Genomic DNA, 25,786 nt, shown 5'->3' on the forward strand with positions numbered 1-25,786 from the left:
GGCCCTGCTGATCTAACTTACATTGTTTGCAACCAGGCACTATGTTTGTTTGCTTTGCCTCACACCCCTAAAAGGGAGAACATTTGCTCTTAATATGGTGCCCAGGCAAACAGATCGAGGGCCAATGAGGCACGATGCTGAAGATCACAGGGACAAATGAGAAAAACCATCAATGCAGCTTTCATACAATTGCGCTTACCTGCTGCTCTGTACAGGATCTTGGGCTCAAAGAATATGCAGGGGTTCTTGTCGGCGATGCAGGACAGGAGCAGCCCCTTGGCCTGCACTGGACTGCGAGGTATTACAACCTGGGGAACACATGACATACTTCATTACACTCAGTAATGATCAAAAGATAATTTCTCTTTCGCAACAACGTTTAAACTACAATGACTGCCTCGTGGTTGTATACCTCCGTGCACCAGTCAAGTTGCAGTTAGTTTACATCCATGTCTGTGAAAACGTGGATGTTTCAAACACATTTTGTCCCCAGCTGCGCAGAAAATCTTTACATTCAGCACCCAAGATTGGTGTCACCAAAAACGTATCAAAAGAAATGTCTCCCCTTTTCTTCCTGAGTTGAGGCATTGTAAAAATGGCCCAAAAAGCATTTTTGCAGAATACCATGATGTCATGTGAAGTTGATTTTGACCTTTCAAAATTTGTGCCAAATTTGAGATAATTCCCCGAAGGCCTTCTTGGCTTTTCAAGAATGAGACAGACACAAGGTCACAGTGACATTGGCCTTTCACCATCAAATTCTACTAAGGTTATGTTTTTCATTCCAAGTTGATGTTTGAGCCAGAGTTGAAAAATTTCCCTCAGTGTGTTTTTAAGATATTTTGTTCACAAGAATAAGACAGACATGGTCACAGTGGCCTTAACCTTTGACCGCTAAAATCTAATCAGTTAATGCTATACTCCATGTGGACTTTTCTGACAAATTTGAAGACATTCCCTCAAGGCATTCTTGAGAGATCGCATTCACAAAAATGGACAGACGGGTGGACAACCTGAAAACATAATGCCGCCGCCCACTGTTATCGTCTGCATGGAGGAATACAATTTTGATTTTTATATTTTAACTTGTGTTAACATTTCACGGTATGCAGCATCAAACGGGCCAACAAGCCTTGCCCTGGATCTGGTCCACCATAACTGTTAGGACTGTAACACAGAACTGCTTGTTGTAAAAAGTGGGCTAAGACACAAAAAATATTTATAAATTCTTCATAACAACTGTTGTCTTTCTGGCACTGAAATTGTGTCAGATGTTAAATCTCTTAATGGCATTTAGGTCAGGAGTGGGGTATCAAGACAATGCTGTGCCGAAACTGAATCAAGCCTGTCAGACTGTGTAGTGGGGCGGACTCTCAGATGGAGCTCATGGAGCTGATAGTATGCACAAAGATTAACATTTATCAGCCTGACCTTTGCTAGGAGACAACATGTTTATTGGTCGCAGTGATGGTTACTCAGAGTGGATAAACTGAAGCTGTAAACCATACAGTCATTCCCTGTCTGTGGCCTATTAGATACTTTCATGATAATTATATACTGTGTTTGCTTTGCTCAGCAAACAGAGGGAAGGATGTTATATTTTGACATTTTAACTTGCTTACTTTGAGCACATGCTATTAATTCCACCTTGGTGATACTATCAGTGAATGCTGTATCCTGCAACATATCTCTATGAGAAGATTTGTGTTTTCCTCCTCAGGTCCTGTTCATACATACAAAGTCAAAGTAGCAGGTGCTCTCTTGCCAATTTAAGATCCTGAAGCTTGCAGGTGTGTTTAGCATTGGCCATGAGGTTTAGATACCGCTAAATGTATATGTCTGGACAGTTTTTTTCTCTAGTTGCCACTACAATGGTGCACAATGTTGCTCAAGAGTTATCGGATTGTACACATAAACATTTTTTGTCTTTTTTAAGATGCATCATACTGAAAGGGGAAGCTGTTGATTGCAACAATCCACAATTCCTCCAGTTTGCTTTAAGTACTTCACTTGAGTGAATTGGAGCAGAAAACAGCTGTGGATGGAATCAAACAAGCACGAGAGGCTGACTCCAAGTTGTTGCTTCCATGCGTGAGAGGAAATGTGCATTAAGTTGAACCTAGATGCACCTTGCTACTTTTCAGTTGCAGCGGGAGTAGCCAAAGCTTTATTTACCAATAATTAACGACACCCTGTGTCAGTATTTGAGTCTGCAGGAGTTTTGAGGGGATGATTCAGTTGACAGTAATAACAAGAAATTGCACTGAAAACTGTTCCTCTATTTGCCTGAGAAAAGCTGAGATGTCTGGTTGAAATATCTCAGCAAAAGAACCGTTTCTGTTTTAAGTATATACACAATATATACAGGCACTAAGATGTTCTGTGTGGAAAAGACAAGACAAGGTACTGTCACCCTGAAGAAAGAAATGTCAGTTTTCTGTTCATACAGAGAAAGAGCATCATTCCTTGGGAGTGAGTTTACGCTTTTATGTGGGCAAGATTAAATAGTTTCATCCTTGGTTTCCATTTAAACCATGTCATCTCTTCTAGTAGCACTCCAATAGTCAGTGACTGCATTTTTACCAATTTTTTATTCTTCTAAATAGTGGTTAGTGCAAGTTTTATTTAAAGGAATGCTTTAATAAACTTTGGGCTTTGTAACGCATACAGCACATCAAATTTCTTTGTCATCTTTGGCTGTGACTGAATAAAATCATTACAGTTCAGCTGAAATATTCTTTTAGCTACTTTTCACCAACTTTCCTCTTTGTGTGCTGACAATACTTAAGTGATTCTGGGAGAAACCAGGATTTTGTTGTTTCAGCTTGAAGTCAATCTTCGCTTATTTTTGCTTGTTAGAACCCTGACCTTCAAAAGCATTTGTATGTATTATCTTATTCCTCCCATTCTGTATTTTCTATCTAGAATTACTTTCAGTATTATGGTTCTATTAACACAACTGTAACTAATGAGTTATGCAATGCAATCAGACAATGCTATATACCCTGATGTCCTGCCAGAATACGTTTGAATATGTTTAGGGCCAAAATGTGACATTTTGAAAATTGCACAAACAGAAGACATATAAAAGGAAAGAAATACAAGTAAGAATCTGAGATAAATCACAAGGCTGACCTTGATACCAGGGCAGTGGGCGAAGAAGGCCTCTGGGCTTTGAGAGTGGTAAAGTGACCCGTGGCCGACACAGCCCCACGGAGCCCGAATGGTGAGGTTGCCACAGTCAAACAAGTTGCCAGAGCGGTAGCGGTACTTGGCAGCTTCATTGACTATCTGAAAAGAGACCAATATAACTCAAGTTAACACAACCGCACATTATTAGGTGTCACAAAAAGATTGGACTTCTCTGATCCTAATGGGATACCTAATGCAAGAGCAAAAGCAGCAAATTTCAGCCTGTAAAAAGACAATTACAACAATGTGTTGTAAACATTTATGAGGTTATTATGAAATGTTTGCTGGTTTGATCATTTGCAGATCTATTTAGCAAAAAAAAAAACACCATAGAAAAGTGAGTGCTTTCTTTTGTTTTTATGAATAAAGACCACACCAGTTGACACTGGATTGAGACTGTGTGTGCCAAGCCCTTCTCTCTGCTATTCCCCTTAAAGCTTTTAAAAACGTTATTTTATTTTTAACGATCACCTCAAGTGTCTGGTTCCTTCAACCTACTACAGTTTCTGATACTGGGCTTTCTCCAAAGAGGTGTCCCAAGTTTTCCTCCCTAAAACTCAGGTGGGCTGTTAATTCAGCTTTTATGTCTCTCTAAGGTCAGTTTGGACTGCACCATTTTAAGCGAGAGCACAGAAGGAGAGAGAAGGAGCCCTCTCAAGGACACCAGATTCAATTGACTGTTGCTCTGCATCGTGGCAGAAGCCTCTTAGAAACAGGCACCATTATTAACCATTCTGTTTTATGCTGCCTTGACGTAGCAGAGAGTCACATTCATCTTGTGGAGGGTGAGAATACACAGAATGACACAAGTATCAGCATGTATGCATGGAAATAGCAGCGCTGCCCACTGTCCTGCTCTGATGGTTAATGCCACATTAATCTTCCTCAGAAAAAACTCTGCGTAGGAAAAAGAAAGGGCGTCTTTTGTTTAACACATTTTTCCAAGCTAGATTGTATAATATGAAATAATAGACAATTTGAGGTCTGTTTATCCAACACCTGCACGCAATAAGGAGTGACATATACAAACAAGACAGAAGACGAGTCAGTAGAATAAATACAATCACTAACATTGATGGCTGCCAAGCTAGCAAACAGATTTTTTTGTCTTTTTCTGAGAAGTCTAGTCACTCCTGTTCAAATCAAACTGCATATAAATAGGGGGTTATTGCATTTATGGTACTCAAAGAGTCACATAGATGCAAACCAAATATATTTTACACAACCATATTCTTTACAAGAGGGGTATTTAATTCAAATTTAAAGAGGTTCAGACCAGTTAATAAAATTAAGAATTTTTTTTTTTAAAAAAAGGTAAACTGTAAACAATTGATCTGATTGGCTCAATTGAGTAAATCCATTGCCATTTAAATTAGATTAGCTGTGACCGTCTGAAGCCGTGACTATCGAGAGGGGAAAAAACACTTAGAAGATTATTGTTTATTCTTATTAATTTACCAGAAATTGGTCATAGAACAGGGAGCAGTTCGTGACTTGATGGTGCCTGCTCCACTGATTCATCATTTTGTTGACTATTGGCATGAACTTCTAGTTTTACACAGTCCAGAGCTCTGAAAAAGTTGTGTGTTGGTAAACCAGGCAAGTATAAAGAGTACACTCTACATTCCTGCAACAGTAAAACAAATTTTCAAACTTCAGTTAACAGATAAATTAAACCTTCTGCCACAGTATTTTTCAGTCAGCAGTTTCTTTTAACCTTTAAAAGCTACTTTTATTCCAGCCTGTGGTGTAGTCACTCAGCTGTACACTGTTATTTCAAGGAATAGTTAGTCCACTCAGATATGGAACCATTTAGCATGTGAGTTGTGCTGCATCTATAAACCAGGGAGATAAGATATACTATGGTGTTGAAATACATGTATTTAGAGTGTTTTTCCCCACTCATGCTGCTTTTCCTCTCCTACTTTCATTTGTGATTAATATCTTGATTTTTGCCAATACAGTTCTCATTGTGCTTTGGGTGATGCAGACAGGATGTACACTGTTGCCATGGAGTCAGTGAGATAGCCAAGGGATTAATTTGAGCCTCTTTCTTTGATACAGAGGAAAGGGATTAAATGTGATGATTTTAAGGTATAATCTGAGGTTATTAGGAGCTCATTTATATTATTTTTTTTGTTAGGCTATCAGAGATATCAGAAAAACAGCTATCACTGGAAGGAGTGTGCTAATTCCACCAATAACTGAGTGATATGTGTCCTGGGTTTCCTGACAATGAGAAGATGGATTTTTGATGCAAAAGGCAGGTTTGAGGAGTTACGTCAGCGTACTTTCCCTCATTCTAACCCATCCCTTTAACAAAACACCTACAAAGAGCCAGCAAATGTGATCCAGTGCTAAGAGAGAGGTTCCTGCTGGACCACAGCTTCCAGCTTCAAGAGAATTGAATTTGAATAATTTTCTGTTCTATTAGTGAGAGTAAAATGACTATATCTGGATTCTGAACTGCTGATCTGACAAAACATGACATTTAAAGATTTTAAGATTTTAACTGACACTTTTTTTTTTTTTTTTTACAGTTTTCTGACATTTTCTGGACAAAAATCAGCAAATTAAACATTGAGAGTAATCAGCTGCAGCCCTGCTTACCTGATCAAAAGCAGGATAGATGTAGTCAGCAAACTGGATCTCAGCAATGGCTGTGGCACCAGCAACAGCTACACCAATACCGAATCCCACAATCCCCTGCTCACACAGGGGAGTGTTGAAGACTCTGTCCTTACCTGAAGGAAAACAGAGAGGAGAAGAAAAAAGACTAAGCCTATTTTACACAAAGTTTCCAGTAAATTAGGCACATTCAGTGATTTTTTTTTTTAGATTCACACATGCACTACATCACACATGCCATGGTAATGCCATAGATGGGACAAGGGACAGTTCAGCAGATGGTGTTAATGCGACACTTATGAATATCAACTGCCATAAAACTTAACAAAAGAAAAAAGAAGATGCAGCAAGGCAAGGCTATTGGTGAAGTGAACACTGGGACCCTCCCTTTGACCCCATGGGCGCAATGGGCTATAACACATGCGCAATGAACTCGAGCTGCAAAGTTAGAGCGTTACAACACATGATGCTAGAAATAAAGGATGGTGTCTGCTCGGGTGCTCTTCAAGTCTTTTCTTTTCGTCTCCATGGGTGCAATCTACCTGAAAAAACTTTTGAGTAAGCTCAAATGGATGGTGCCGATATACATTAAAATGTTTTCAAATAGAAAGCATTTATTTAAGGTATTTTTTACAGACTTTCCCAGTAGTTAAAGAAATATATAAAAAAAATAAATATTGTAATTCTCACCCATATCTTTGTTTTTCATACAAAAAGATTGTGCCCAAAGCCAACTGCAGACACTTCGGTGAAACAAATACCTCATCCCCATGTTCTATCACAGTGGGCCAGCTATTGAGCCATTCAACAAGTGCAAGTTGCAAGCTGTATATGTGTGTTTTTAACCCATTGATATGACATGAGATGACACTGTGACCTCTCCTCTTTATAATGTCCATGGAGCAAGGCCAGATGTACGTGTATGCAACAGAAGACGTCTTTCAATTTTATTCAGGAACAAGGCGGGTGAGGAGCTGTTTTTGTCTGGTGCCAATCTTATTGTTATGTATAACATTCAACAACTTTTCTGCACAAGTGATTAGAAACACTACTTTTCTGGACAAGTGATTAGAAACACGCCGATTCATAAATCATGAGGTGAGCCTTGCAACTGGTTTGCTTGCTCCACATGAAAGCGTCCTTCGTCAGATGGAGGTAAACCTTAATTTTCTTGCCCCTGCAATTTTAGTGCTTTTAATCTCACTACAGCCATACCAGCATTTTCCTTGAAATGTTACTGGAACTTGAGGTGGGAAATTAGTGGTAGAGATTTCCCTAAATATCAATTCTTGCTCCAGTTCACACGTGACCCCAAGAGGGGGCCGACTGCATGTGTTAAAGGGGCTGAAGAACTACTACTACTGTTGGGAGGCAACCTATGGCTACTGGGTGGGAGAACTGTTGTATCCACATTCTCACAGTTAAAAGTTCACACAGAGGTTTAAGGTTTTAGGTGACGTAGCCGCTTTCCAAGCTGGAATCACTGAACAGCCCATTGTGTTCTATTATTTATTTGGGACCACTGACCACAATTGCAGAGGGTGTCTAATGAATAGCAGGGTTCTTCTGATAACAGAGCAAAGCCCACGCCAACACTTGACTGATGAGAGTGCAGAGAACACTCTCTCTTAAAATGCCATGCAGTCCTAAAATAAATGAAGTGACAAGCTGATGACTCCTCCTCAGCTGTAGTTAACCAAGCTTGTGTTGCACATACACACAACATCCAGGGAGTGGAAAAAAAAAAATTAAAAAAATTCCATTCTCCACCCTATAATCTGAAAAAGAGCCGCAAGAGTGTGACTCTAAATTTGGGACGAGTGTGTTATTTTTGCTCTCTTCTTTGTGTATTTGCCAATCCAGTCTTTTTAGTTTAGTTTAGTTGGGAGGTGTGCGCTTCTCAGCAGTGAAACTCTGCCCTTACGTGCCCTGCTCCTTCGCAAAGTTCAATTAGGAACCACAGCACCACAAAGCCTTTGAGGAATGAACAATTAAGTGATCAAACTTTTGGTGCTTTGCCACTCAGACTGAAGTCAACCGCAAAAATGCTGCTTCATGTAAAAGTGACTGTATGTAACGTGTGTGTGTGTGTGTGTGTGTTTCTGCATGTCATCGAAGCAATGAGTAGTAGCCAATCAATATTGAAAAAAAAAATACAAGCGAGATATGGGACAATAACATGATGTTTGACCATCAAATGCGTCGCTGCATTGACGTTTTGTGTCTGAGTAGTTCACACGGGTCTAGAATGCGAATTTAAATAGACAGCATGTTTGGCTAACTTTTATGGTCTTTACTGTCTGGCACCGATGCTGCTTTCAGAGAAAAAGGCAACACGCCTCAGAGAGAGAGAGAGCTGGTCGGAGCATAGGGTCAACGTGTGCTGTTGTTTTCAGGGAAACGGCCCTCAGAGGTAACCAGCGGTGGAAGAGCTGCTTCACTGAGGTAAATACATCCGCCTCGTAAAAAGCCATTCATACAGTGTCCACCCTGCATTAACCTCTGTTCTATATAATGGCTGTGGGTGGCAGAGGTGCGCACCATCTCTTTCAGTAGTGAGAGGGATAAAAACAGCTTTGCGCTCATCACTGTACACAAGGATGTGATGGAAAATAATGATCCCTCTCCAAAAGGTCAACACTTCTGACGTCAATGAAAACAAAAAGGCAGCCACTGTGGGTGGATTCGACAGTCCTTCGCTTTTGAAAATAAAACCCACAAAATGATGAAAATCAGCTCAAAACAAGAAAAGGCAAGTGGCATATTATTATTATTATCATCATCGTTATCATTATTATTAATTCTATACCACAAAAAGAAGAAAATTAATAAACTGTCCCTGCACAGCCTCTAGGGATGCGCAATAATATTGGCACAACGGTATCGGCAGACATTGGCTTTAAAGTGAAATATCGGAATCGGCCAACACACTGAATTTTTAAAAATAAATATTAAATGCATTGAAAAGCTTTGAATTTTATGTCTACATCTGCTGGTGGGCCATCACAATAAGAGCATGCATATTATGATGTTAATTCCACTACGGAGTAGACTTGATGATCACCAAAATTAGGTAGGGAAAAAAGTGGATATACTGATACTGGTTTTTGGCCAAATAAGTTGTTAAATAACGTCATATCGGATAACAGCAAAAAGATCCAATATTGAGTATCCCTAACAGCTTCTGCACCAGTTTTGGTCTGAATTTAGCTAAAGACACTGGTTTGCTTGATGCTTTTTAGAGGGGGGAAACCGAAAGCTTGCAAATTTGTTGTTCACAGATTTACTGAATAAAATTAGAATTACCGCCATGCAATTGTATGCCTTCGCAAAACACTTAAGTTGCCATTTGACAACCAAATTCTAATCGGTTCATCGCTGAGTCTAAGTGGACAATTGTGCCAAATTTGAAGAAATTCCCGTTAACAGGAATGAGAAGGATGTGAGGTCACAGTGACCTGTGACCTTAAACCCCCAAAATCTTATTAGTTCATTTTTGAGTCCAACTGAACATTTGTGCCATTTTATTAGTTTTAAAACATTTTTTTTAGTTTCTGTGCTGAGTATAAAAATAAATCACTTATACATAGCTGCATCTCACCTGTATGTCCATAAGTTTTACAAATTTTGCAGGTATTGAAACTCCAGAAGGAAAGCTAACCTTTTGTCTAACCATTCCCTCCCTTTTCCACCCTGGCTGGCTTGGGATGTGTTTGTGCCAAATTTGAAAAAAATCCTTCGAGCTATTGTTAATAAATCACATTCACAAGAATGAGACAGACGAGGTCATATTGACTTTTACCTTTGACCACCAAAATTAATCAAAAGATCTTTGAGTCAGTGTGGACATTAATACCAAATTTGAAGTACATCCTACAAGGCATTCTTGAGATACACGAGAATGGGACAGATGGACAGATGGGTCCACAACCCGAAAACATAAGGCCTTCAGCCACGACAATCGCCAGCATAAAAACGATTCATATCAACAAGCTGAACATTTTTGTATTAAACCAGGTGAAACTGGTTACAATCACTATCTTTTCTTCTTCTCAGCATCAATCTGGGCACCCCCCTCACCGTTGATAGAAAACAGCTTAATGCTATTTGCCATTTCTTTGGTAATTTCTGTCCCCATAGAGATTTATGTTTATTGTCTGACTGTCAAATGCAAAACCAAACTGGAACTGCCAGTTTCTTTTGAAGGGTAAATCCTCAGTGATTAATAACAGGAGGAAACATACATTACTAATGTAATGACCTGCAGATGCAGCACTCTCTGGGTTCAAACTTTAAGCAAGTGGCAGTAGCAGCTACACTCAAAAAAGCCTTTATCACAGAGGACACTGCGACATATTACAGTGGCAAAAGCACAGGTGTAAATAATAAAATGACTGAAAGCTGAATTCCATTTCCCTTCTTCAGTTTCAAGGTTCTAGTATTGTGCTTGCTGGCACATTGTCACACTGTCATGGCTTACTGGGAGGCTGGTGTTTTGTTTAGGTTTTTCTTCTGTTTGCTGGGAGCTAAAAACTTTAGAACATTACGTAAAACGCTGCACTTATCACAGATAGCAGAAAGACCAACCACCATATTCTACAGCAATCACCATCTGCTGAAGTGAAGTATGTTATTATAAACTATATGTTTTCTCGCCCATAAATTCCCACAAACCCACTTCGACCAATGGGTCCAACCTCTCTCCTTACATGCTTCTGCCTTTCCTTCATCAAGAGCAACGTCCACATTAAGTACTTCCGTGGATATTCGGTATCATAGCAACCAGATGCAACCACAGTGCCTCAGCTGAAAAAACACTGCGCCACTAAAGTGTTCTCAAGCGCTCCTAGCTGGGCGTTTTCAGATGAGCACCTGGCGTTTTCAGATGGAAAAAAGCTTTGGCAGACACCGCCCCTTCATGTTATTATTAACACCTGTGCTCTTCCTACTATGATAAGTCAAAATGTAAACTGAGGGCATAAAAGCTATCAGTGAAATTACCTCAAACATATCTTTATTTACTGCAATTTCTGGCTAAGTGTCAGCTGACATGTGCTAATTCTCATATAACTATAATAACATAATTTCTGCCATGGCTGCTACCTACTGTAAAGAATGAACCAATTTAAAACCGACAATGATATACACATTTGAGGCATATTAAAGTAACATCTAAAAAGGAAATGCAAAATAATTTAGTGAGCCTGAAATACTATTTTTAACAACATCTTTGACAAATTGCACAAGTATTTGCACAAGTAAAAAGTAAACATATACATCATTTCAGGATCCCAGCAAGACATGCTTGTTTGTCCACAAGCACAACAGGACCCTGATATGGAAAAACCTGATTACATTACATTACATTACATGATTAATTAAAGATGCTTTTTCCTGCTCTGACATGTCAAAAAGTCTGCCGGCCTCATGTTACTGGAGCTACACTTTCAACCTGATGAATTTTGAATGTACCATTTCAGATTGAAGCAACAATTGAGCACCAGAATAAAAACTAGAGTGCAAAACAAACTCACAGCAGTGAGCGTTGACATGCTATATCAGCTTACTGTATCAAGTTTGTAAGGCTACCCTGCCACAAAGGACGAATAAGTGCAAACAGATCCTTCTGGTCCTTGAGGTGAACAGTGAACAGTAATATGACCTTGCAAGAGAGGAACGTTAATAGTCCTCTGCCACCACCTAGTGGCAAAATCATGTAAAGCATGTGGAAGGTGTTTTTTTTTTTTTATAGCATACTCAACTTGTGAATGGGGAGAATTGAATGGGAATGAAACATCTTACCATATTTGTCTCTCAGACCAACTGTGCATCGGAATACTCCACCAAAGGCGACATCTTCCCCAAAGATGACTGCGGATAAAAACACAGTACAATCAGTGATAAAGTGGCACAATTTCTCAAAATTCTGTGCTGCTTTAGTATGTGAGAACAAAATAAGCAAGACTATTACAGTCAGGGTTCCCATAGATTTTTCCAAATTTTTAAATTTTTCCCATAACATTTTACCCCATTTCCATGACTTTATTTAAGTAGTTTGAAATGGATAGGCCTTTATGGTGACAGTCATGCATGATTTAAACTCACATTTCCTAGACATTTTTGAATTTTAAAAAAGTCCTTGCGCTTCCTTATTTAACTCACTTGTTCCTGCATTCCTGCTGCCATCTAATGACATAAACCAAAGATCAGACTGCCACATACAGGTACTTCACAAAACTTCATGGTCAAGCCCGTTTTAGGGGTGACAGGAAACCAAAGATCATGTAGACATCAATGCAATTTGACATGTGTTTGGATTTGAATTTTGATTAGTTCATTTGCATTTACTTCTTTTTAAAAAAACAAACAAACAATTGTTTTATATTTGTTCTATAAATGTTTTGCAACCCTGCTTTAACCTGAAAGATATCTTAATAGGTTATGGCTGATTACCATTATTTCCCTACAGTCCCCTCCCCCGTCCATGTGGATCAATGACCCCAAAGAGGCGAGGCACTGGTGACAAGAGGCGTTTTTACCGTCACATGGCACAGCACTCGATTTAAAAAAATTTTTTCAAATGGAAATCTTTTGAACAATAGCCTAAACAATGTGTCTTCAAAACCTTTCCAAGACATTCTGTTAATTCCAAACCATTTTCAGGCCTGTATGACAGTTTTTATAATTTCATGATCCCAGGAATTTCATGACCGTGAGAACCTTGTAAGGTCCAAATTTCACAACCTGAAATGGTTATTTTTAGCACACTAGTGGTCCCGTGTACAGCTCTGCGACCGGTGCTTAAAACCCTTTGGCTCAGAGACACAATTGAGGAACCTTTCTACCCTTTATGAGCAACTAATAACAAATATTTTTGGGTGACATCAAGGACTCATTAATCGGATGCAACTATTTTACAAAAACTGAAATACAAGGATCCCACAACTGGCTACATTAAATTCCATTATAGTAAATGTATGATAAGTTCACTTTCTTTTAGAGGTCTTAAAAATCTTTTGAAATGCAGTAAAACAGCACGTGTAACTTACACAGGATTTCCATTTCTACAACATGATGATCCCAGACACAAAGTCATCCAGTTGTGACACACAATCTTTTAGCAAGAAAAATCTAATGTGCATGTTTTGTTTGATTTATTTAACCTGTAAATACTTCAAGAGTTAAGCATCTTGTCTCAGTCAAACATTGTTTATGACTCACATCTCCTCTTCCAAAACTATGAAAGTGATTTAAAGGACCAGTGTTTAGGATATATTGGCAGAAACAGAATGTAATATTAAATATAAACTATATTTTCGTAAGTTTACAATTACCTGAAACTATGAATCACTGTGTTTTCGTTACTTTAGAATGAGATGCTTTTATGTGCATACAGAGTCCGCCATGTTGTTCTACAGTAGCCCTGAAGAGACAAACTGAACTCTGGCTCTGGATAGGGCCACTCACATTTTCACATCAGCCACACCTCTCTGTGAGACATCACTAAATCGTACATACTAGACCTTTAATTTAGTGCTGTCTTTCAGAGACTGCATGATGATAAATGAGGTCAATTTTTCAGATTTTCATCTGATAGTTATAAAATTCCCTTTCCTGTTTTTGCATCCTACCTGCAGTAGGATCACTGGCAAGAGTGTTGTCCAAGGCACTTGTAACTGACTGAAACAAGTTCATCTTCTGGGTGGGACCTAAAAGGTTTTAAGACAAAGAAAGAGTAAAAATCTTTGAAATGGACTTGACACAAGCAACATTCATTCATTATTGTGAATTTGTTGAACACATCTGATAAGTGATAATACCAGCTATGCAGAAAAGAAGCCACATTTAGAGAAAACTTGGCACAGACTCACAGCCTTCAATCAAAAAGATACACACTTCAATGTTAGAGAGAAGGAACAACTAATACTTGTGGTGTCTCAGTGCTGGGTTGTTTTTCTGGATCCAGAAAAAAATGTTTGCAACTGTTTGAGTGCCAACATCCTGGTCATATGAACTGTAGGATAACTGATAAAATCAAGCATTGTTGGGCACGGTACTAGACTATGACACATCACATACACACCACTCTCTTTAGACTTGTGTCTGTTAAAACTTTGTTGATAAACTTGTTTGACAATGTCTCCTGTAGCCTGATCATCGATTCAGGTGCTGAAATTGAACATGTGCGGTAGTCCAGCTTAACAGCAGAGGAAGCACTGATGTTAAAAGTGGAGTTTGGCATTAGCAGTAGTTGACCAACATTACACCATATAAAAGGCAGCAGATAACATACATAACATGTGTTATGCTTATTGTGACATGACTTAGAGCGTCACTGTGCTTAATATCGATTGTGTAGAGTTTGGCCAAAGAAAAATGTTTCCGCATTCATGTGGTGAAGGGTGAAAGTTTTGCTGTTCTCACCTTGAATATAATTTTAACACCTGGACAATAACATGAGTTTTGTGACATTACAACTTGCTTGCAAACCATCTGTGGCCTAATGAGCAACATGCAGTAATGTGAAGGAAAAACTTAAAACTGCCATGCAAAATTATTAAGAACTGTTTTTTTCAGTGAAGTAGGAGACATCTTGTGTCTAACAGTTAACGTTTTTAGATAAACAATATTTTGCCCATTCATAAATTTAGTTGTTGTTTTTTTTTGTTTGTTTGTTTTTTTTCTCTGAGTGGTGGGATGTAACTAAGTACATGTACATAAGAACTGTACTTAAGTACAAATTGCAGGTACATGTACTTTTCTCAACTCTTCTTTTCATCCCAGTTTATACTTTTATTCCATTAAATTTCAGAGGGAAATCCAAAGGCTTTAGTAACTAGTTACTTTACAAATTTAGATTTTTGCATGAAAAACATAAGAACTTTATATTAAATATAATGCCTAGTTATAAATCAAAACATGCAATTGTGTGAGCTGACATGATTAGATGATTAATCAGTTAGCTGATCGAAAGGAAATTAATTGGCAACCATTTTTTATTCTAGTTTTTTCTCTCCCTCTTTTTTTTTAAATAGTGTTTTTTTATGATTTTTTAATTGGGTATTTGGCAATTACTTTAGTCAACATTTAAATCATTTTCTTTTTCATTTGTTTAATCATTGAGTCTTTCTTACTTTCTTTTGGGTTTTCTAATTTGGGTACTTTGGCTATTGTTTTATTTAACATTTACATGTACATCATTTAAGTGTGTAAACATTCTACTTTATCTTTTCTTTTTTAATAGTTTTGAATTTTGGGTGGGTTTTTTTCTAGATTTTTCTATATTGACTATTTTACTTTAAGTACGTTTTCTTAATTATATTTATGTAGTTTTAATTAAGAAACACTTTTAATGCAGGACTTTCACTTTTAACATAGTTTTTTCACAGTGCGGTATAAGTACTTTTACTTAAGTAAAGGAACTGAATACTTCCACCACCACTGTTTGTCATAATAATAACTGAGAAGGATGGCTACCATAAAAACTGCGTGGACACACACACACACACACACACACACACACACACACACATAAGACGCGAGTTATTACTCGCGTCACAGTATTTTTTTATGCGTCACAAAAAAATGTCTAGAGGGGACCTTTAAACGTACAGGTGCAAAGCTGTACCTGATAAAATGACTACCCAGTCTTGCTAACTTGTTCACAGTGCTGTTAAATAACTTTTCATTCAAACAGCTAAACTGTTCAAACTCCCACTGCCACATAAGTGATGTCCTGTTAATGTAGCTAACGTTAGCCGGTTATCCAGCCACTCACCATATTGTGTTGGGACGGGGTCAGGCTGGAAGCTAAAGTGCGCTGCATGTCTTCTTTGTGATTTTGTCCGGGAGCTGGAGCTCGGCGACAATTTCAGCAGAGTGGCCCCGAAAGAGCTCTGAGCCCCGGTGCCAACACCTGAGATAGAAAGTTTCGAGTGTGCACCTCGGACGAAGAACCGTGCAGCAGCCGCCATGACTGTTGTTATGACTGAACAGGAAGGGCAAAATGAATCAACGTGCAAAGACCGTCTATTAAACAAAGAACATCGCCACTCAACGGAAGGAACTGCATATTTGGCCGAAATAACGCCACTTTCACCAGTCTTTCTTAAACCTGACACACAATACTGGGTTTTTCTGTTATTATAAATTAATTTTAGCACCTCGTCAAGTTTTTTTTTAAAAAGTAATTGTGATAACTTGTGATACTGTCCAATGGAGTTACGAACAGCGTATTCGGACCATGTATTTGTGTTAAAGTTTTATGAGCAATTACAGAAGATATCCATTTAGCTTTGAATGTGGTGGGACATCTTTTTATTCTACAGAAAGAGCACCAAAACGTTAAATAGAGGCATGTTGAGGAAGGAAAGGGAACGTCGACTCTTTGTGGTAGTCAGAAATTGTGGCGGAGTGACACATCTTCTCTCTTCTTCCCACGTAAAGGTTGTGATTGGTCCAAAAGGAGGGCGGTGTGCGTGGTAGTGATTTTGGATGCGCCAGAAGTGGTTCGTGGCATTTATAAACAGCGGTTTCACAAGAATATTGGGTTTATGTTGTCTACATAAGCTCAACCTTGCACCATGACGCTTTTTATATTTGAAACGGTGATAATAAAGTCCTGGGATCATAAAAATCCAGTCAATCCAGCCGCCGTTTGGATTCTGATGCGCCTCCACTTGCGCTGTTACGGTACTGGTACTCGGACTGGTCAAAAAAGACGAAGAACGACTCGAGGTTCCTCAATAATTTCTCAGACTGATATATCTCATGGGAAAAAATAAGATATACATACAAATATCACACATTACAAAACATGCATTTTCACAGTGAGTAACACATTTCAAATCGAAAAATACGTCAAAAGACGAGAACAAATACAACAATAATAGGAGCAGCACAAGTTGACTGAAGGCACACAAATTAGAAAATGTCCAAGAAAATGAGAAAAGTGCCACAGATGTTAATCATTTCATTTATCTTTTATCACCATATGTTGCAGTTTTTTATTATTTATTTTAGAATGCATTCAAGTGGCCCACCATTAAATGTATATCTACATTGTGCACAGAATCACTTTTGATAACATATACAGCTTGTAAATTCTTCCTTTTTTTGTAAAATAAGGCTTTTTTGAGAAGGGGGGTGTAAACAGAAGCATTTACACTTCTAAACAAAAGTTGGTCTTTTTTCATTAGTTGTGAAATGTGAAAACATCAAAAAGATCCATAACTTCTTTCCTAAATTAAAAAAAGAAGCCATTAAGAAGCTCTTTGAGAATATTTGAGTGGCTTATCAGTTCTTAATAATCACCATCAAAATGATTGAACTCATATTTCTATAAGCAGCCATCTTCTAGTATAAGCATCATTGCATTGATCACAAGGAAAGAATTCCAGCATGCTATAAAAATGAATACTGTCTCCCTTGTGCATAATTGTCATGATCACACATGCACTTAATTACAGGCAATTGAAAATAAGCAGGGAAAAATAACTTCATCATATTTATCTCAGTGTTTTTGATATTTTCATTTAGTTCCTGTAGTAATGTGTTCAAATAAAACCTTGTGACTTCATCTGGAAGAAAGGAACCAACAACTCCAAAGGATATAGTATGTTTATTTGACTATATTGTACGCTTACATTTATTATCAGATGACAAGCGCAAAAATGAAGCAATATAATGATTTTGTTTACAGCCCACAAACATACAAATATATATTTGTTAGATCTACATTCCAAAGAAAATACTGTTATTGTAATTTAGTGGCTAAAAAGAGATCAAAAAAAGAAAGAAAAGAAAAAGAAGTCTTGACATCATATTTTCCAGGACGGTTAGGTTGACGACTTTGCACACTCTGCAACATCCAACTTTCTGCCACTGCTGCACATTTTGGCCAGATTCTGTGAAATGAAGAAGGCAGAGGAAGTGTTAAGAAACTAATGGAATGAGACAATGTCTAAAAGTCTTCCAAATGAGTCTTACATTAGCAGCTCGGATGATGCTGTTTGGAGACTGGAGGGCTGCGAGGTCTGTGAGGATCTTCTGTAGATCACTGTTAGATGGACGCTCTGAAATAGGTGAATAGAGCACAGGTCAGTGTCACATGGGGAACCGCAAAGTTGGCCTCCAAGTGCACAACCTTTGTGTGTGTGTGCCTGTGCGTGCGTGAGTGTCCACCTGGTTCAGGTGATGCTTGTGGCTTCAGCTGCAGGTATGGATGCTCCAGCAGCTCTGCAATAGAAATCCGCTCTTTGGGGTTTCGCACCAAACAATTCTGAAGCAACCGGACAAAAAAAAAAAAAAAAAAAAAAAGACAGCTTATTTAGTATTTTACTTCACTTTGACACTTTTAAGTTAGTCTCTGTTTTAATCTGTGGACTGTAGCTAAATGCATCAGCACTTAAGTCAAACCTGTTAACATGCAGCAGTCTGTAGAGCAGAAAAAGGTCTCAGTGTGTGTGTTTAATCCTCATTAAAATGTGACCAGTTTTAGTAAAAATGTTGCAAGTATGTTTATTAAACTGTTCACAATGATGATCTGACCCCCCGCCCCTCTCTCTCACCTTCAGTACATCCAGCAAATCCTTCTCGGAGATGTCAGGGAATTCAATCTGATGGGAAGGATCGATGATGGCGTGCAGCTTGGCAATCTGATTAGTGATGCTCTGGAATGGTGTTTTCCCGTAAGTCATGCAGTACAGGATACATCCGAGGGACCACACGTCACCTTTGGGACTGATCTATGTGGGGAAAGAAACATAAAATATTGTCACCACTGTGCTGCAAACTGAAATGATGACTTATACTGTCTAATTGACTTGGAAAGAGTACCTTTGAGCGAGCTTTTCCTGAACGGGATGAAGTGTCCTTGATGGCTTCAGGGGGCATGTAGTTTAAGGTTCCAACCTGTGTTTGACAAACATGTATTACATTAGTAGAAACCTTTTACACCTGAAGTGTACAGCTGATACAGCTTCATTATGTTTAAAATAAAATATTTTTTCCCCTTTTCACAAAATTTCCCGCAAATTTTTATCATCTGTGGGTTGTTGTTCATAAAATAAGTTTTGTTGCCACGCCACTCAACATTGTGTACATACAGGATTCAATATTAATCCTTTGGAACAAGGGCAAGAAAAAGAAACAAGAGAAAAGTGATGTCCAGATTTCAAAGGGTTAACAACTCACACCGAGCAATTGCAGCTAGTGTAAATGATCAGGTTATGGATGCATCCCAAGCACATTTACACTCTGATATCATTGGTTTTTCAGCATATCACTGACAATCACCACGGCTGCATGTTAACACAACAACTAAGAGCTTATGATACAAGTCTTGCCTGTGAGTCCTTCATAATGCTCGTGACATCTGGTTGGATTCTGTTTGCGATGCCAAAGTCAATCAGCTTCAGCGAAGCATTCACAATGACAAAATTTGCTGGCTTCAAGTCACTGTGGATGATTCCTGCATAGAAGACAATGACGACATATATACAGATATGGAATGGTTAAAAATGAAGGTCATGTTAGAGTTCTGTTTAGTGAAAAAACACTGAAAATCAAAGAGGGAGCAAGAGTGAGAGCTATGGAGAAAGAGAACCATGTTTGTGGATGGTTTGGACGGCCTCCAGCATGTTCTTCCAGTAGAACTTCCTCTCCAGTGGATTCACAGTTTTGCGGTTTCGCAACCACGTGTTCAGATCCAGGTTTCCACACTCCATCAGCATGTAGATGTAGCTGTTGGTTATTTCACTGCAAATACATAAACAACCATCATGGTTAAGTGAACCATTATATTTCTTTTTTTGTATAAAAATATGATTTGATTACTACAAAATCCTGACTTCCCAAAAAGAAAGATAGCAAAGTTTTCATCCTAACAAGGACAAAACTGTTCCGAGGTTCCTGTACAAATCATTGATCGTTTTTATTTTTGTATGTACTCACTAGTCATATAGCTTGATAATTTGATCACTGTACTGCTGCAGGTGATTCAGATGTTCAATCTCATTTTTGTAGCTTTCTACTGTCTGAGCATCAGCCTCGTCGAGGTCGACGTATTTCACAGCAAACAGCTGTTTTTTGTGATCGAGGACCTGATAGACCTGAAACACACAAACAAGCAACACGCCATTGATTACATTTGCAAACAACTAAGCAAAGTGCATGAATACTGTCCACACAATGTGATGTGTGAATTCCCTGTTTATGTTTTACCTTGCTGGATCCACCACGTCCGATCATCTTGAGTATGAAGAACTGCTTGCCCTTAATGGTGATGGAATCATTTGACAATGCAGTGAGGGACGCCTAAAAGGAGATGCAAACAAAAGTATAACACATCACTGTAGTTTATAATGATTTCATGTGTAAGTTATCTTTTTATATTATGAGACAAGCCACGTTGCTCTCTATATGTCCAGATATATGATGCATTTCATCTTGCTTTGTCATTTTATGCATCCATGCTGTAGGATGCAGAAGACCCAGATGTCTTCTTATCATGTAACAGAGTTACTTCATATGGTGGTGGAATCATTAATATCAGCAACAGCCAAGTATTTTGTTAAAAAACAATGTAAAGTGCGAAGTGTAAAGGTTTTCCATGGCTTTTCAAGGACCCATAGTATATTTTTTTCTTGCCTCACTTGTCCAGCATTTTTCAAACATATTAGATTAGAACTCTTCCAGCATAATTTCATCTAGCCGGCAATCACGAAGGGAGAGACCTAATGCAGAGGTAAAATTAAGAAACTTCCATGATGGTAAGCAAAAGTTCACATCACACACTGACACAACTTAGAGCTACATTACATCATCAGCTACAGAAAACAAACTTGCTTTTATGTTACATTACATCGAAGGTTATCCATGGAGGATAAGACTAACAATTTCCCAAACTTTAAGGACTTTTACTAATTCCAAGACTTTTTTAGGTTTTCCATGCCCGTGGGAATCCTGGTGCATAATCAGCAGGTGTTTGGTGTCATGGAAAAACGTGTGGATGCATGTACCATTTCCTCTGAGTGTGAAAAATGGATTTGGTGTATCAGATGACATCACATGAAGATGCTGTACCTGTGGAGTTTGGAAACCTGGCGCCTGGTGTAGTGGTGTGCGTGGCTGCTGAACGGGTCCAGCTCTGTGTGCTGCCACTGCAGAGGAAGACACTTCAGGGCCTCTCTTTACAACAGGAGTAATAAAGCTGAGGGGGAGAAAGAGATTAAACATAATGGGCACATTTTATAATTTGTACAAAGAAGTTCATAAAGAAACAAAAGAAGTCCTTTAAAGGTCTACTGAAGATGTTTCAGAGCAGCACACGCCCCAGTCAAGGTGTTACCTGTTAGCAGAGGGGTTTCTGTAGCCGTTTGGTGTCTGACAGACTGTTTGTGGGTTCAGTCTTGATGGAAGATGGAGGGATGGAGTGGGCAGTGACTCAAGTACACGAGGAACAGGTCTGGGGTCAGGAGGTGTTGCGCGTTTATCCTGGGAAGAAAAAACAATTATGTAAATAACTGGCTAAAATACCCTACACGACACATTTGTCATAATGCAAATTTAAAATTCTTAAAGAACTTTGAGGTATTTTATGAAACTTTTTTTCTCAATGTATTTGCACAGAAAACTGTAGTCGATAAAGAATGCTATCAGACCTCTGGAGAAACCTGCCGGTTGACGAGAGTTGGTATCTTCCACTCTGATAAGGGCTCCTTGCTGGCAGGTTTCGGCTGTTCCACTGACCGCTGCACGGAGACCCGAGCAGGAAGCTGAACATCCTGGTTTCCCCCACACGTCGACGCAATTCCTGAAACACCTGTTTGTAAGTCTACAAAAAAAGAACATTTCAGTTACAAACTGCATGTGCTTTCACCTTAAAAATGCTTCTCAGTGAATCTCCACCTGTGGGATGTTCCTCTTCTCTGGGGGGCACAAGCTGTTTCTCCCCAGCTTTCAGGTTACGTATGGCCATCTCCACGAGCTCTGCTGGCCTGGCATTTAATGCCTGGGCTTTGTGCAGAATTGAAGACGCTTTGATCACATTACCTGAAAAGGAAAGGAGGAAGAAAAAATTGTATTTCCACAATATTTTGTCAATTAATACTTGTCTAACCAAGCAGTCTAAACAATAAAGTCAGAGGTGTTAGAAGTATAAGGACACAACCACGTCTGTAAAAACAGTTCCTTGTATGAATGTTACTAAAAGAAATCCTGTGTGGACTCTTTTATATGTGTATTTTTAATTGAGTAGATGTGTGGATTTGGCATGTGTTGGTCTATTCCCTGTTTTAGATTTCTGGAATATAAAATAAATTCTACCTTGAGAAACCTCAAACTGGGCATGTGCTATGTGGACAAAAGCAAAGCCTTTACAGTTGGATCGTGCAACTATAAAGTGGTCCTGGGCTTCATCTGGGTCTTCGATTCTACAAAACAAAAAAGAAGAAAGAAAAAAAAGATATGGTTAACACCTGGCAAAACTGTGATGTTAAAAGTTCAGCAACAACAGGCTTTTTGCATGTGGAGAACTTAATGCATGTGATTACACATTTATAGATAATACAGTGAAAATGACTGCAGTCTTTTTTTCTGCAAATACACACATCATAAAGTCCCATGGCTGTTATACAGATATAGTATTTCATTCACACTCACCCCTTGAGTTCAGCATATCGGACAAGTATTCTGGCATAGCTGGCGTTTTTGCTGAATTGTCTTATTGGCAGCCTTGAGAAGATTTTAGAATAGCAGTCCTTGAGCTTATTGAGAAGGTTGATGTCTGTGTGAGGGTTGCCCCTTTTCTCCAGGTTCATCAGATATGTCCAACAAGAATCAGGGGAATTTGTATTGACGACCTGTTCGAAGTTGTACGTTACATCTGCCAGATAAAAAAAAAAAGTCATCATAACCGCCAAAACACTAAATGCACACTGTTCAAATTGTTTTTAAAAGTTTTGCTGCCCATGCAAAAAACTGCAAGACCTTCCAGTGTTCAAGGTTATATAGTACCTTCCATTCTGGAGGTGTCCCTAGTGTCGTGTGAGTGAAGAAGTGAGGTGGTGGAGTCCACAGCTGCCTGATCCTCCCACGGACAATGCTCTGGGCTAACAGCTGGCGGCTGAGAACACAGCAGTATAAGAGACAGATATCACACCTCTGTTTTTAACTCAAGCTGAACATCTTTGTTTAACAAAGCACTGAAAATGAGAACCACTGACTGATGATTCAGACACCAAATAGCTCATTCATACTCACTTGAGGATCTCCATCAACAGCATTTTTTCTTGTGGATGACAGCCCAAATATTGGGTTCATGTTTGAACCAGATGTTTGCCTGAGACAAAATTAAGCAAATTAGGTATTAACAAAACATACAACATTATTATTATTATTATTATTTTTTTTTACACATTTGACTAAAATATTCAAGAATTTGCATGCAAAGCAAACTGCGATGCAACACACTAATAATTTATTTTATTACACTGGTGTTACTTCATGTTGAATTAAAAAATGTGTGGCAGATTGTTTGATTCAAACAATGATAAGCAAACCATTTGTGTTCTCTATTACTGGTTCCTAAATTACATTTAATTTGGCAGCAAACATAATCAAATTAAACACATTTGGAAAAAAAATTTAGTTATAAAGAATTACCTGGACATAGATGTGTGAGTTGATGAATCGCTTCTCTTTAAAGGCTTCCCGTTAATGTGGTCATCATCATCATCCTTCTCTGGGATAGAGAAAGGCACTATGGGAACTCTCCCTGGCTGAAATACAAAAGTTCAGAGCACAACTTCTAAACTTCAGACTATTTTGGTAATTAATTTTTTATATGATCTCTGAGAAAAAAAAAGTTAAAATGACAAGCAGAATGAAATGTAGCTCTCACCATGCCCACTGCTTTCTTGCGGTGAGATACAGATCTCCAGCCTGGGAGCTGATCATCTGATGATCCACCGAGGGGCTCTGTCCTGCAGGCCAGAGACATAAGATGTTATACTCCCGAAAACAAACGGAGCCTTATTACATGTTGAAAGTTGACGTTTTATTCTTACCCTAAACCAAAAATACTGGAGAGCTGCAGGTCGCCTGTCCCGTCTGATGTTCGGCATACTTTTTGGAATTCAGAGCCTTTTTTGACAGAACCTTGCACGGCATTACTGTTTGACAATACTGGCAGAAAGACACGAACAGCAAAATAAACAGACAGAGAAACAGATGATGATAAGATTGCACTGTAACACTTTCCTGAATTGCTGTATACAAAACAAGTAATCTAACCATTATGATGCCATTAAATAAAACATGAATGAAGACTCACGTGGCACATTTTCCTTATCCTGAGAACTTGAGAGTTGTGTTTTCCCTGTTTGCATGCTTTGCATTGCAGCCTCTAGCAATTCCTTTGGTTTGGCACCCAGTCCAATAGCATTCTGCAATATGTAAATGGCTCTCTTTGTGTTGCCTGTTAAGATGATAAAGAAAACACTAAAATACTGCAGATAACGTGTTGTGAGAATGTGCTGTTCTGTACACAAGCAACAAACCTACCTTGAGAATGTTCAAACTGTGCATGTGCAATGTGAACAAATGCAAAGTTCTGGCTGTGAGATCTTGCTAAGTTGAAGTTGGCTTCTGCCTCATTGACATCTTGAATTCTAATAAAAGGAAAACAGGATAAACAGACTAACTGTCCACTCAGTTTTTTTTTCAAAACATTCCAAAAATATTTATTTTAACAAGCCTGGTCAATCTACGGATGAAGACAGAATTAAAACTAGAGAGAGGATGCAGATATTTAATATACAAGTTATGACCTAGGATACTCACGCATTCAGCTCTGCAAATCTGACCAACATCCTGGCATAGCTCTCATTCTGACAGTGTTTTCCCAGTGGCATATTGGAGAATACTCTGGTATAAAAGTCAATAAGTCTGGTGAGGTGATTTCTGTCCAACTGAGTGTCCCCTTTCTTTTCCAGGTTCATCAAATAGGAGAGGCATGATTCCGGTGAGTTTGAGCCGATAACCTGGTTAATATTATCCGTGTCATCTGTAACAAGTACAAGGGGTCATGATTACTTTATACAGTATAGACAAATATATGGTAATATTTACTGATCTTGCAATGAGAGGTATGGAGCATTAACATTACCTTCATTGAGATACTCCTTAATTTTAGTAATCTTTTTATAAAGCATGGCGAGCTGCTGCTTTCTGTCTGTATGCTCTTCCTCCATCTGAAATTGAGGAGTAGATACATAAAATTAGCCAAAATAAGGTTGTGCATGCTCTCTTGAACAAAAATATACACCAAGGACAACAAAATACATTTTAAAATATGAAGATTTGATGATTTCTTATTTGGTATGGCAAAGTGTATTAGCAATACACACGACTTCACGTATTGTAATAATCTCTGCGAGACACTTTTCCAAATCGGTAATGTTATAAGCTACATTAACATAGCACGAAGGATGTGATTAGCCAAGTAACGTCAAGGCAACTCAAAAACTGATCCTAAGGTCATTAAGGGACAACAATGACTTTAGCCCCTTATAACGTAAACTAACTTTTTGTACATACCTTGTAACGTTGCGTATAATTGGTGCGAAATAAGAAAGACTTCAATTGACATATATTTAAGACAGATCATTTGACACCATGCTTTCTTTACAATAAACTCTGTTTACAATCTGAGTTAGCCCAGTTAGCTAGCCTGCTAACATGTTAACGCTGTTAACAATAACAAGTTGAGCGACGTAGTTCCACTAAAGGTCAAGCACACGCAGATAAAGTATAACGTGAAGAAGGCACTCTAATAAACATAAAAACATAAAAATTGAAACAACTCTCACCGTGTTTACGTTGTCACGAATCCCGTTTCACTTGTAGAGGAAAAAGGGCTCGCCTCTAACTGCCAGTTTTCAAATATGCCTCTTCCGCTCCCGTC

The 25,786-nt window shown here is 38.6% G+C and overlaps 2 protein-coding genes across 3 annotated transcripts in view; both read right to left on the bottom strand.

The window, feature by feature from the left end:
• The window catches only part of bckdhb (branched chain keto acid dehydrogenase E1 subunit beta), a 62,484-nt gene extending 46,663 nt beyond the window's left edge, over positions 1-15,821 (bottom strand). For both annotated transcript variants that reach the window (XM_042490188.1, XM_042490189.1), the window contains exons 1-6: positions 15,599-15,821; positions 13,452-13,529; positions 11,623-11,691; positions 5,803-5,936; positions 3,136-3,291; positions 200-308 (exon numbers count right to left, since the gene is read on the bottom strand). In XM_042490188.1, coding sequence (XP_042346122.1) covers positions 200-308; positions 3,136-3,291; positions 5,803-5,936; positions 11,623-11,691; positions 13,452-13,529; positions 15,599-15,794 — 742 coding nt within the window. In that variant the 5' untranslated portion in view covers positions 15,795-15,821. The remainder of the gene's footprint in view (positions 1-199; positions 309-3,135; positions 3,292-5,802; positions 5,937-11,622; positions 11,692-13,451; positions 13,530-15,598) is intronic.
• A 1,604-nt stretch (positions 15,822-17,425) lies between these two features.
• On the bottom strand, positions 17,426-25,755 carry ttk (ttk protein kinase). Its single transcript, XM_042490085.1, has 25 exons — positions 25,692-25,755; positions 24,989-25,073; positions 24,664-24,886; positions 24,385-24,491; positions 24,155-24,298; positions 23,889-24,006; positions 23,723-23,804; positions 23,485-23,600; positions 23,083-23,161; positions 22,837-22,945; positions 22,483-22,705; positions 22,147-22,253; positions 21,730-21,873; positions 21,483-21,655; positions 21,170-21,315; positions 20,905-21,031; positions 20,044-20,136; positions 19,774-19,931; positions 19,427-19,578; positions 19,167-19,291; positions 18,658-18,732; positions 18,390-18,566; positions 18,004-18,100; positions 17,809-17,894; positions 17,426-17,726 (listed from the first exon to the last, which is right to left on the bottom strand). Exons 2-25 carry the CDS (start codon positions 25,071-25,073, stop codon positions 17,658-17,660), a joined length of 3,015 nt encoding a protein of 1,004 aa, XP_042346019.1. The 5' UTR covers positions 25,692-25,755; the 3' UTR covers positions 17,426-17,657.
• Between the last annotated feature and the right edge of the window lie 31 nt (positions 25,756-25,786).

This window comes from Plectropomus leopardus, chromosome 7, assembly GCF_008729295.1.
Source record: "Plectropomus leopardus isolate mb chromosome 7, YSFRI_Pleo_2.0, whole genome shotgun sequence".
NCBI lineage: Eukaryota > Metazoa > Chordata > Actinopteri > Perciformes > Serranidae > Plectropomus > Plectropomus leopardus.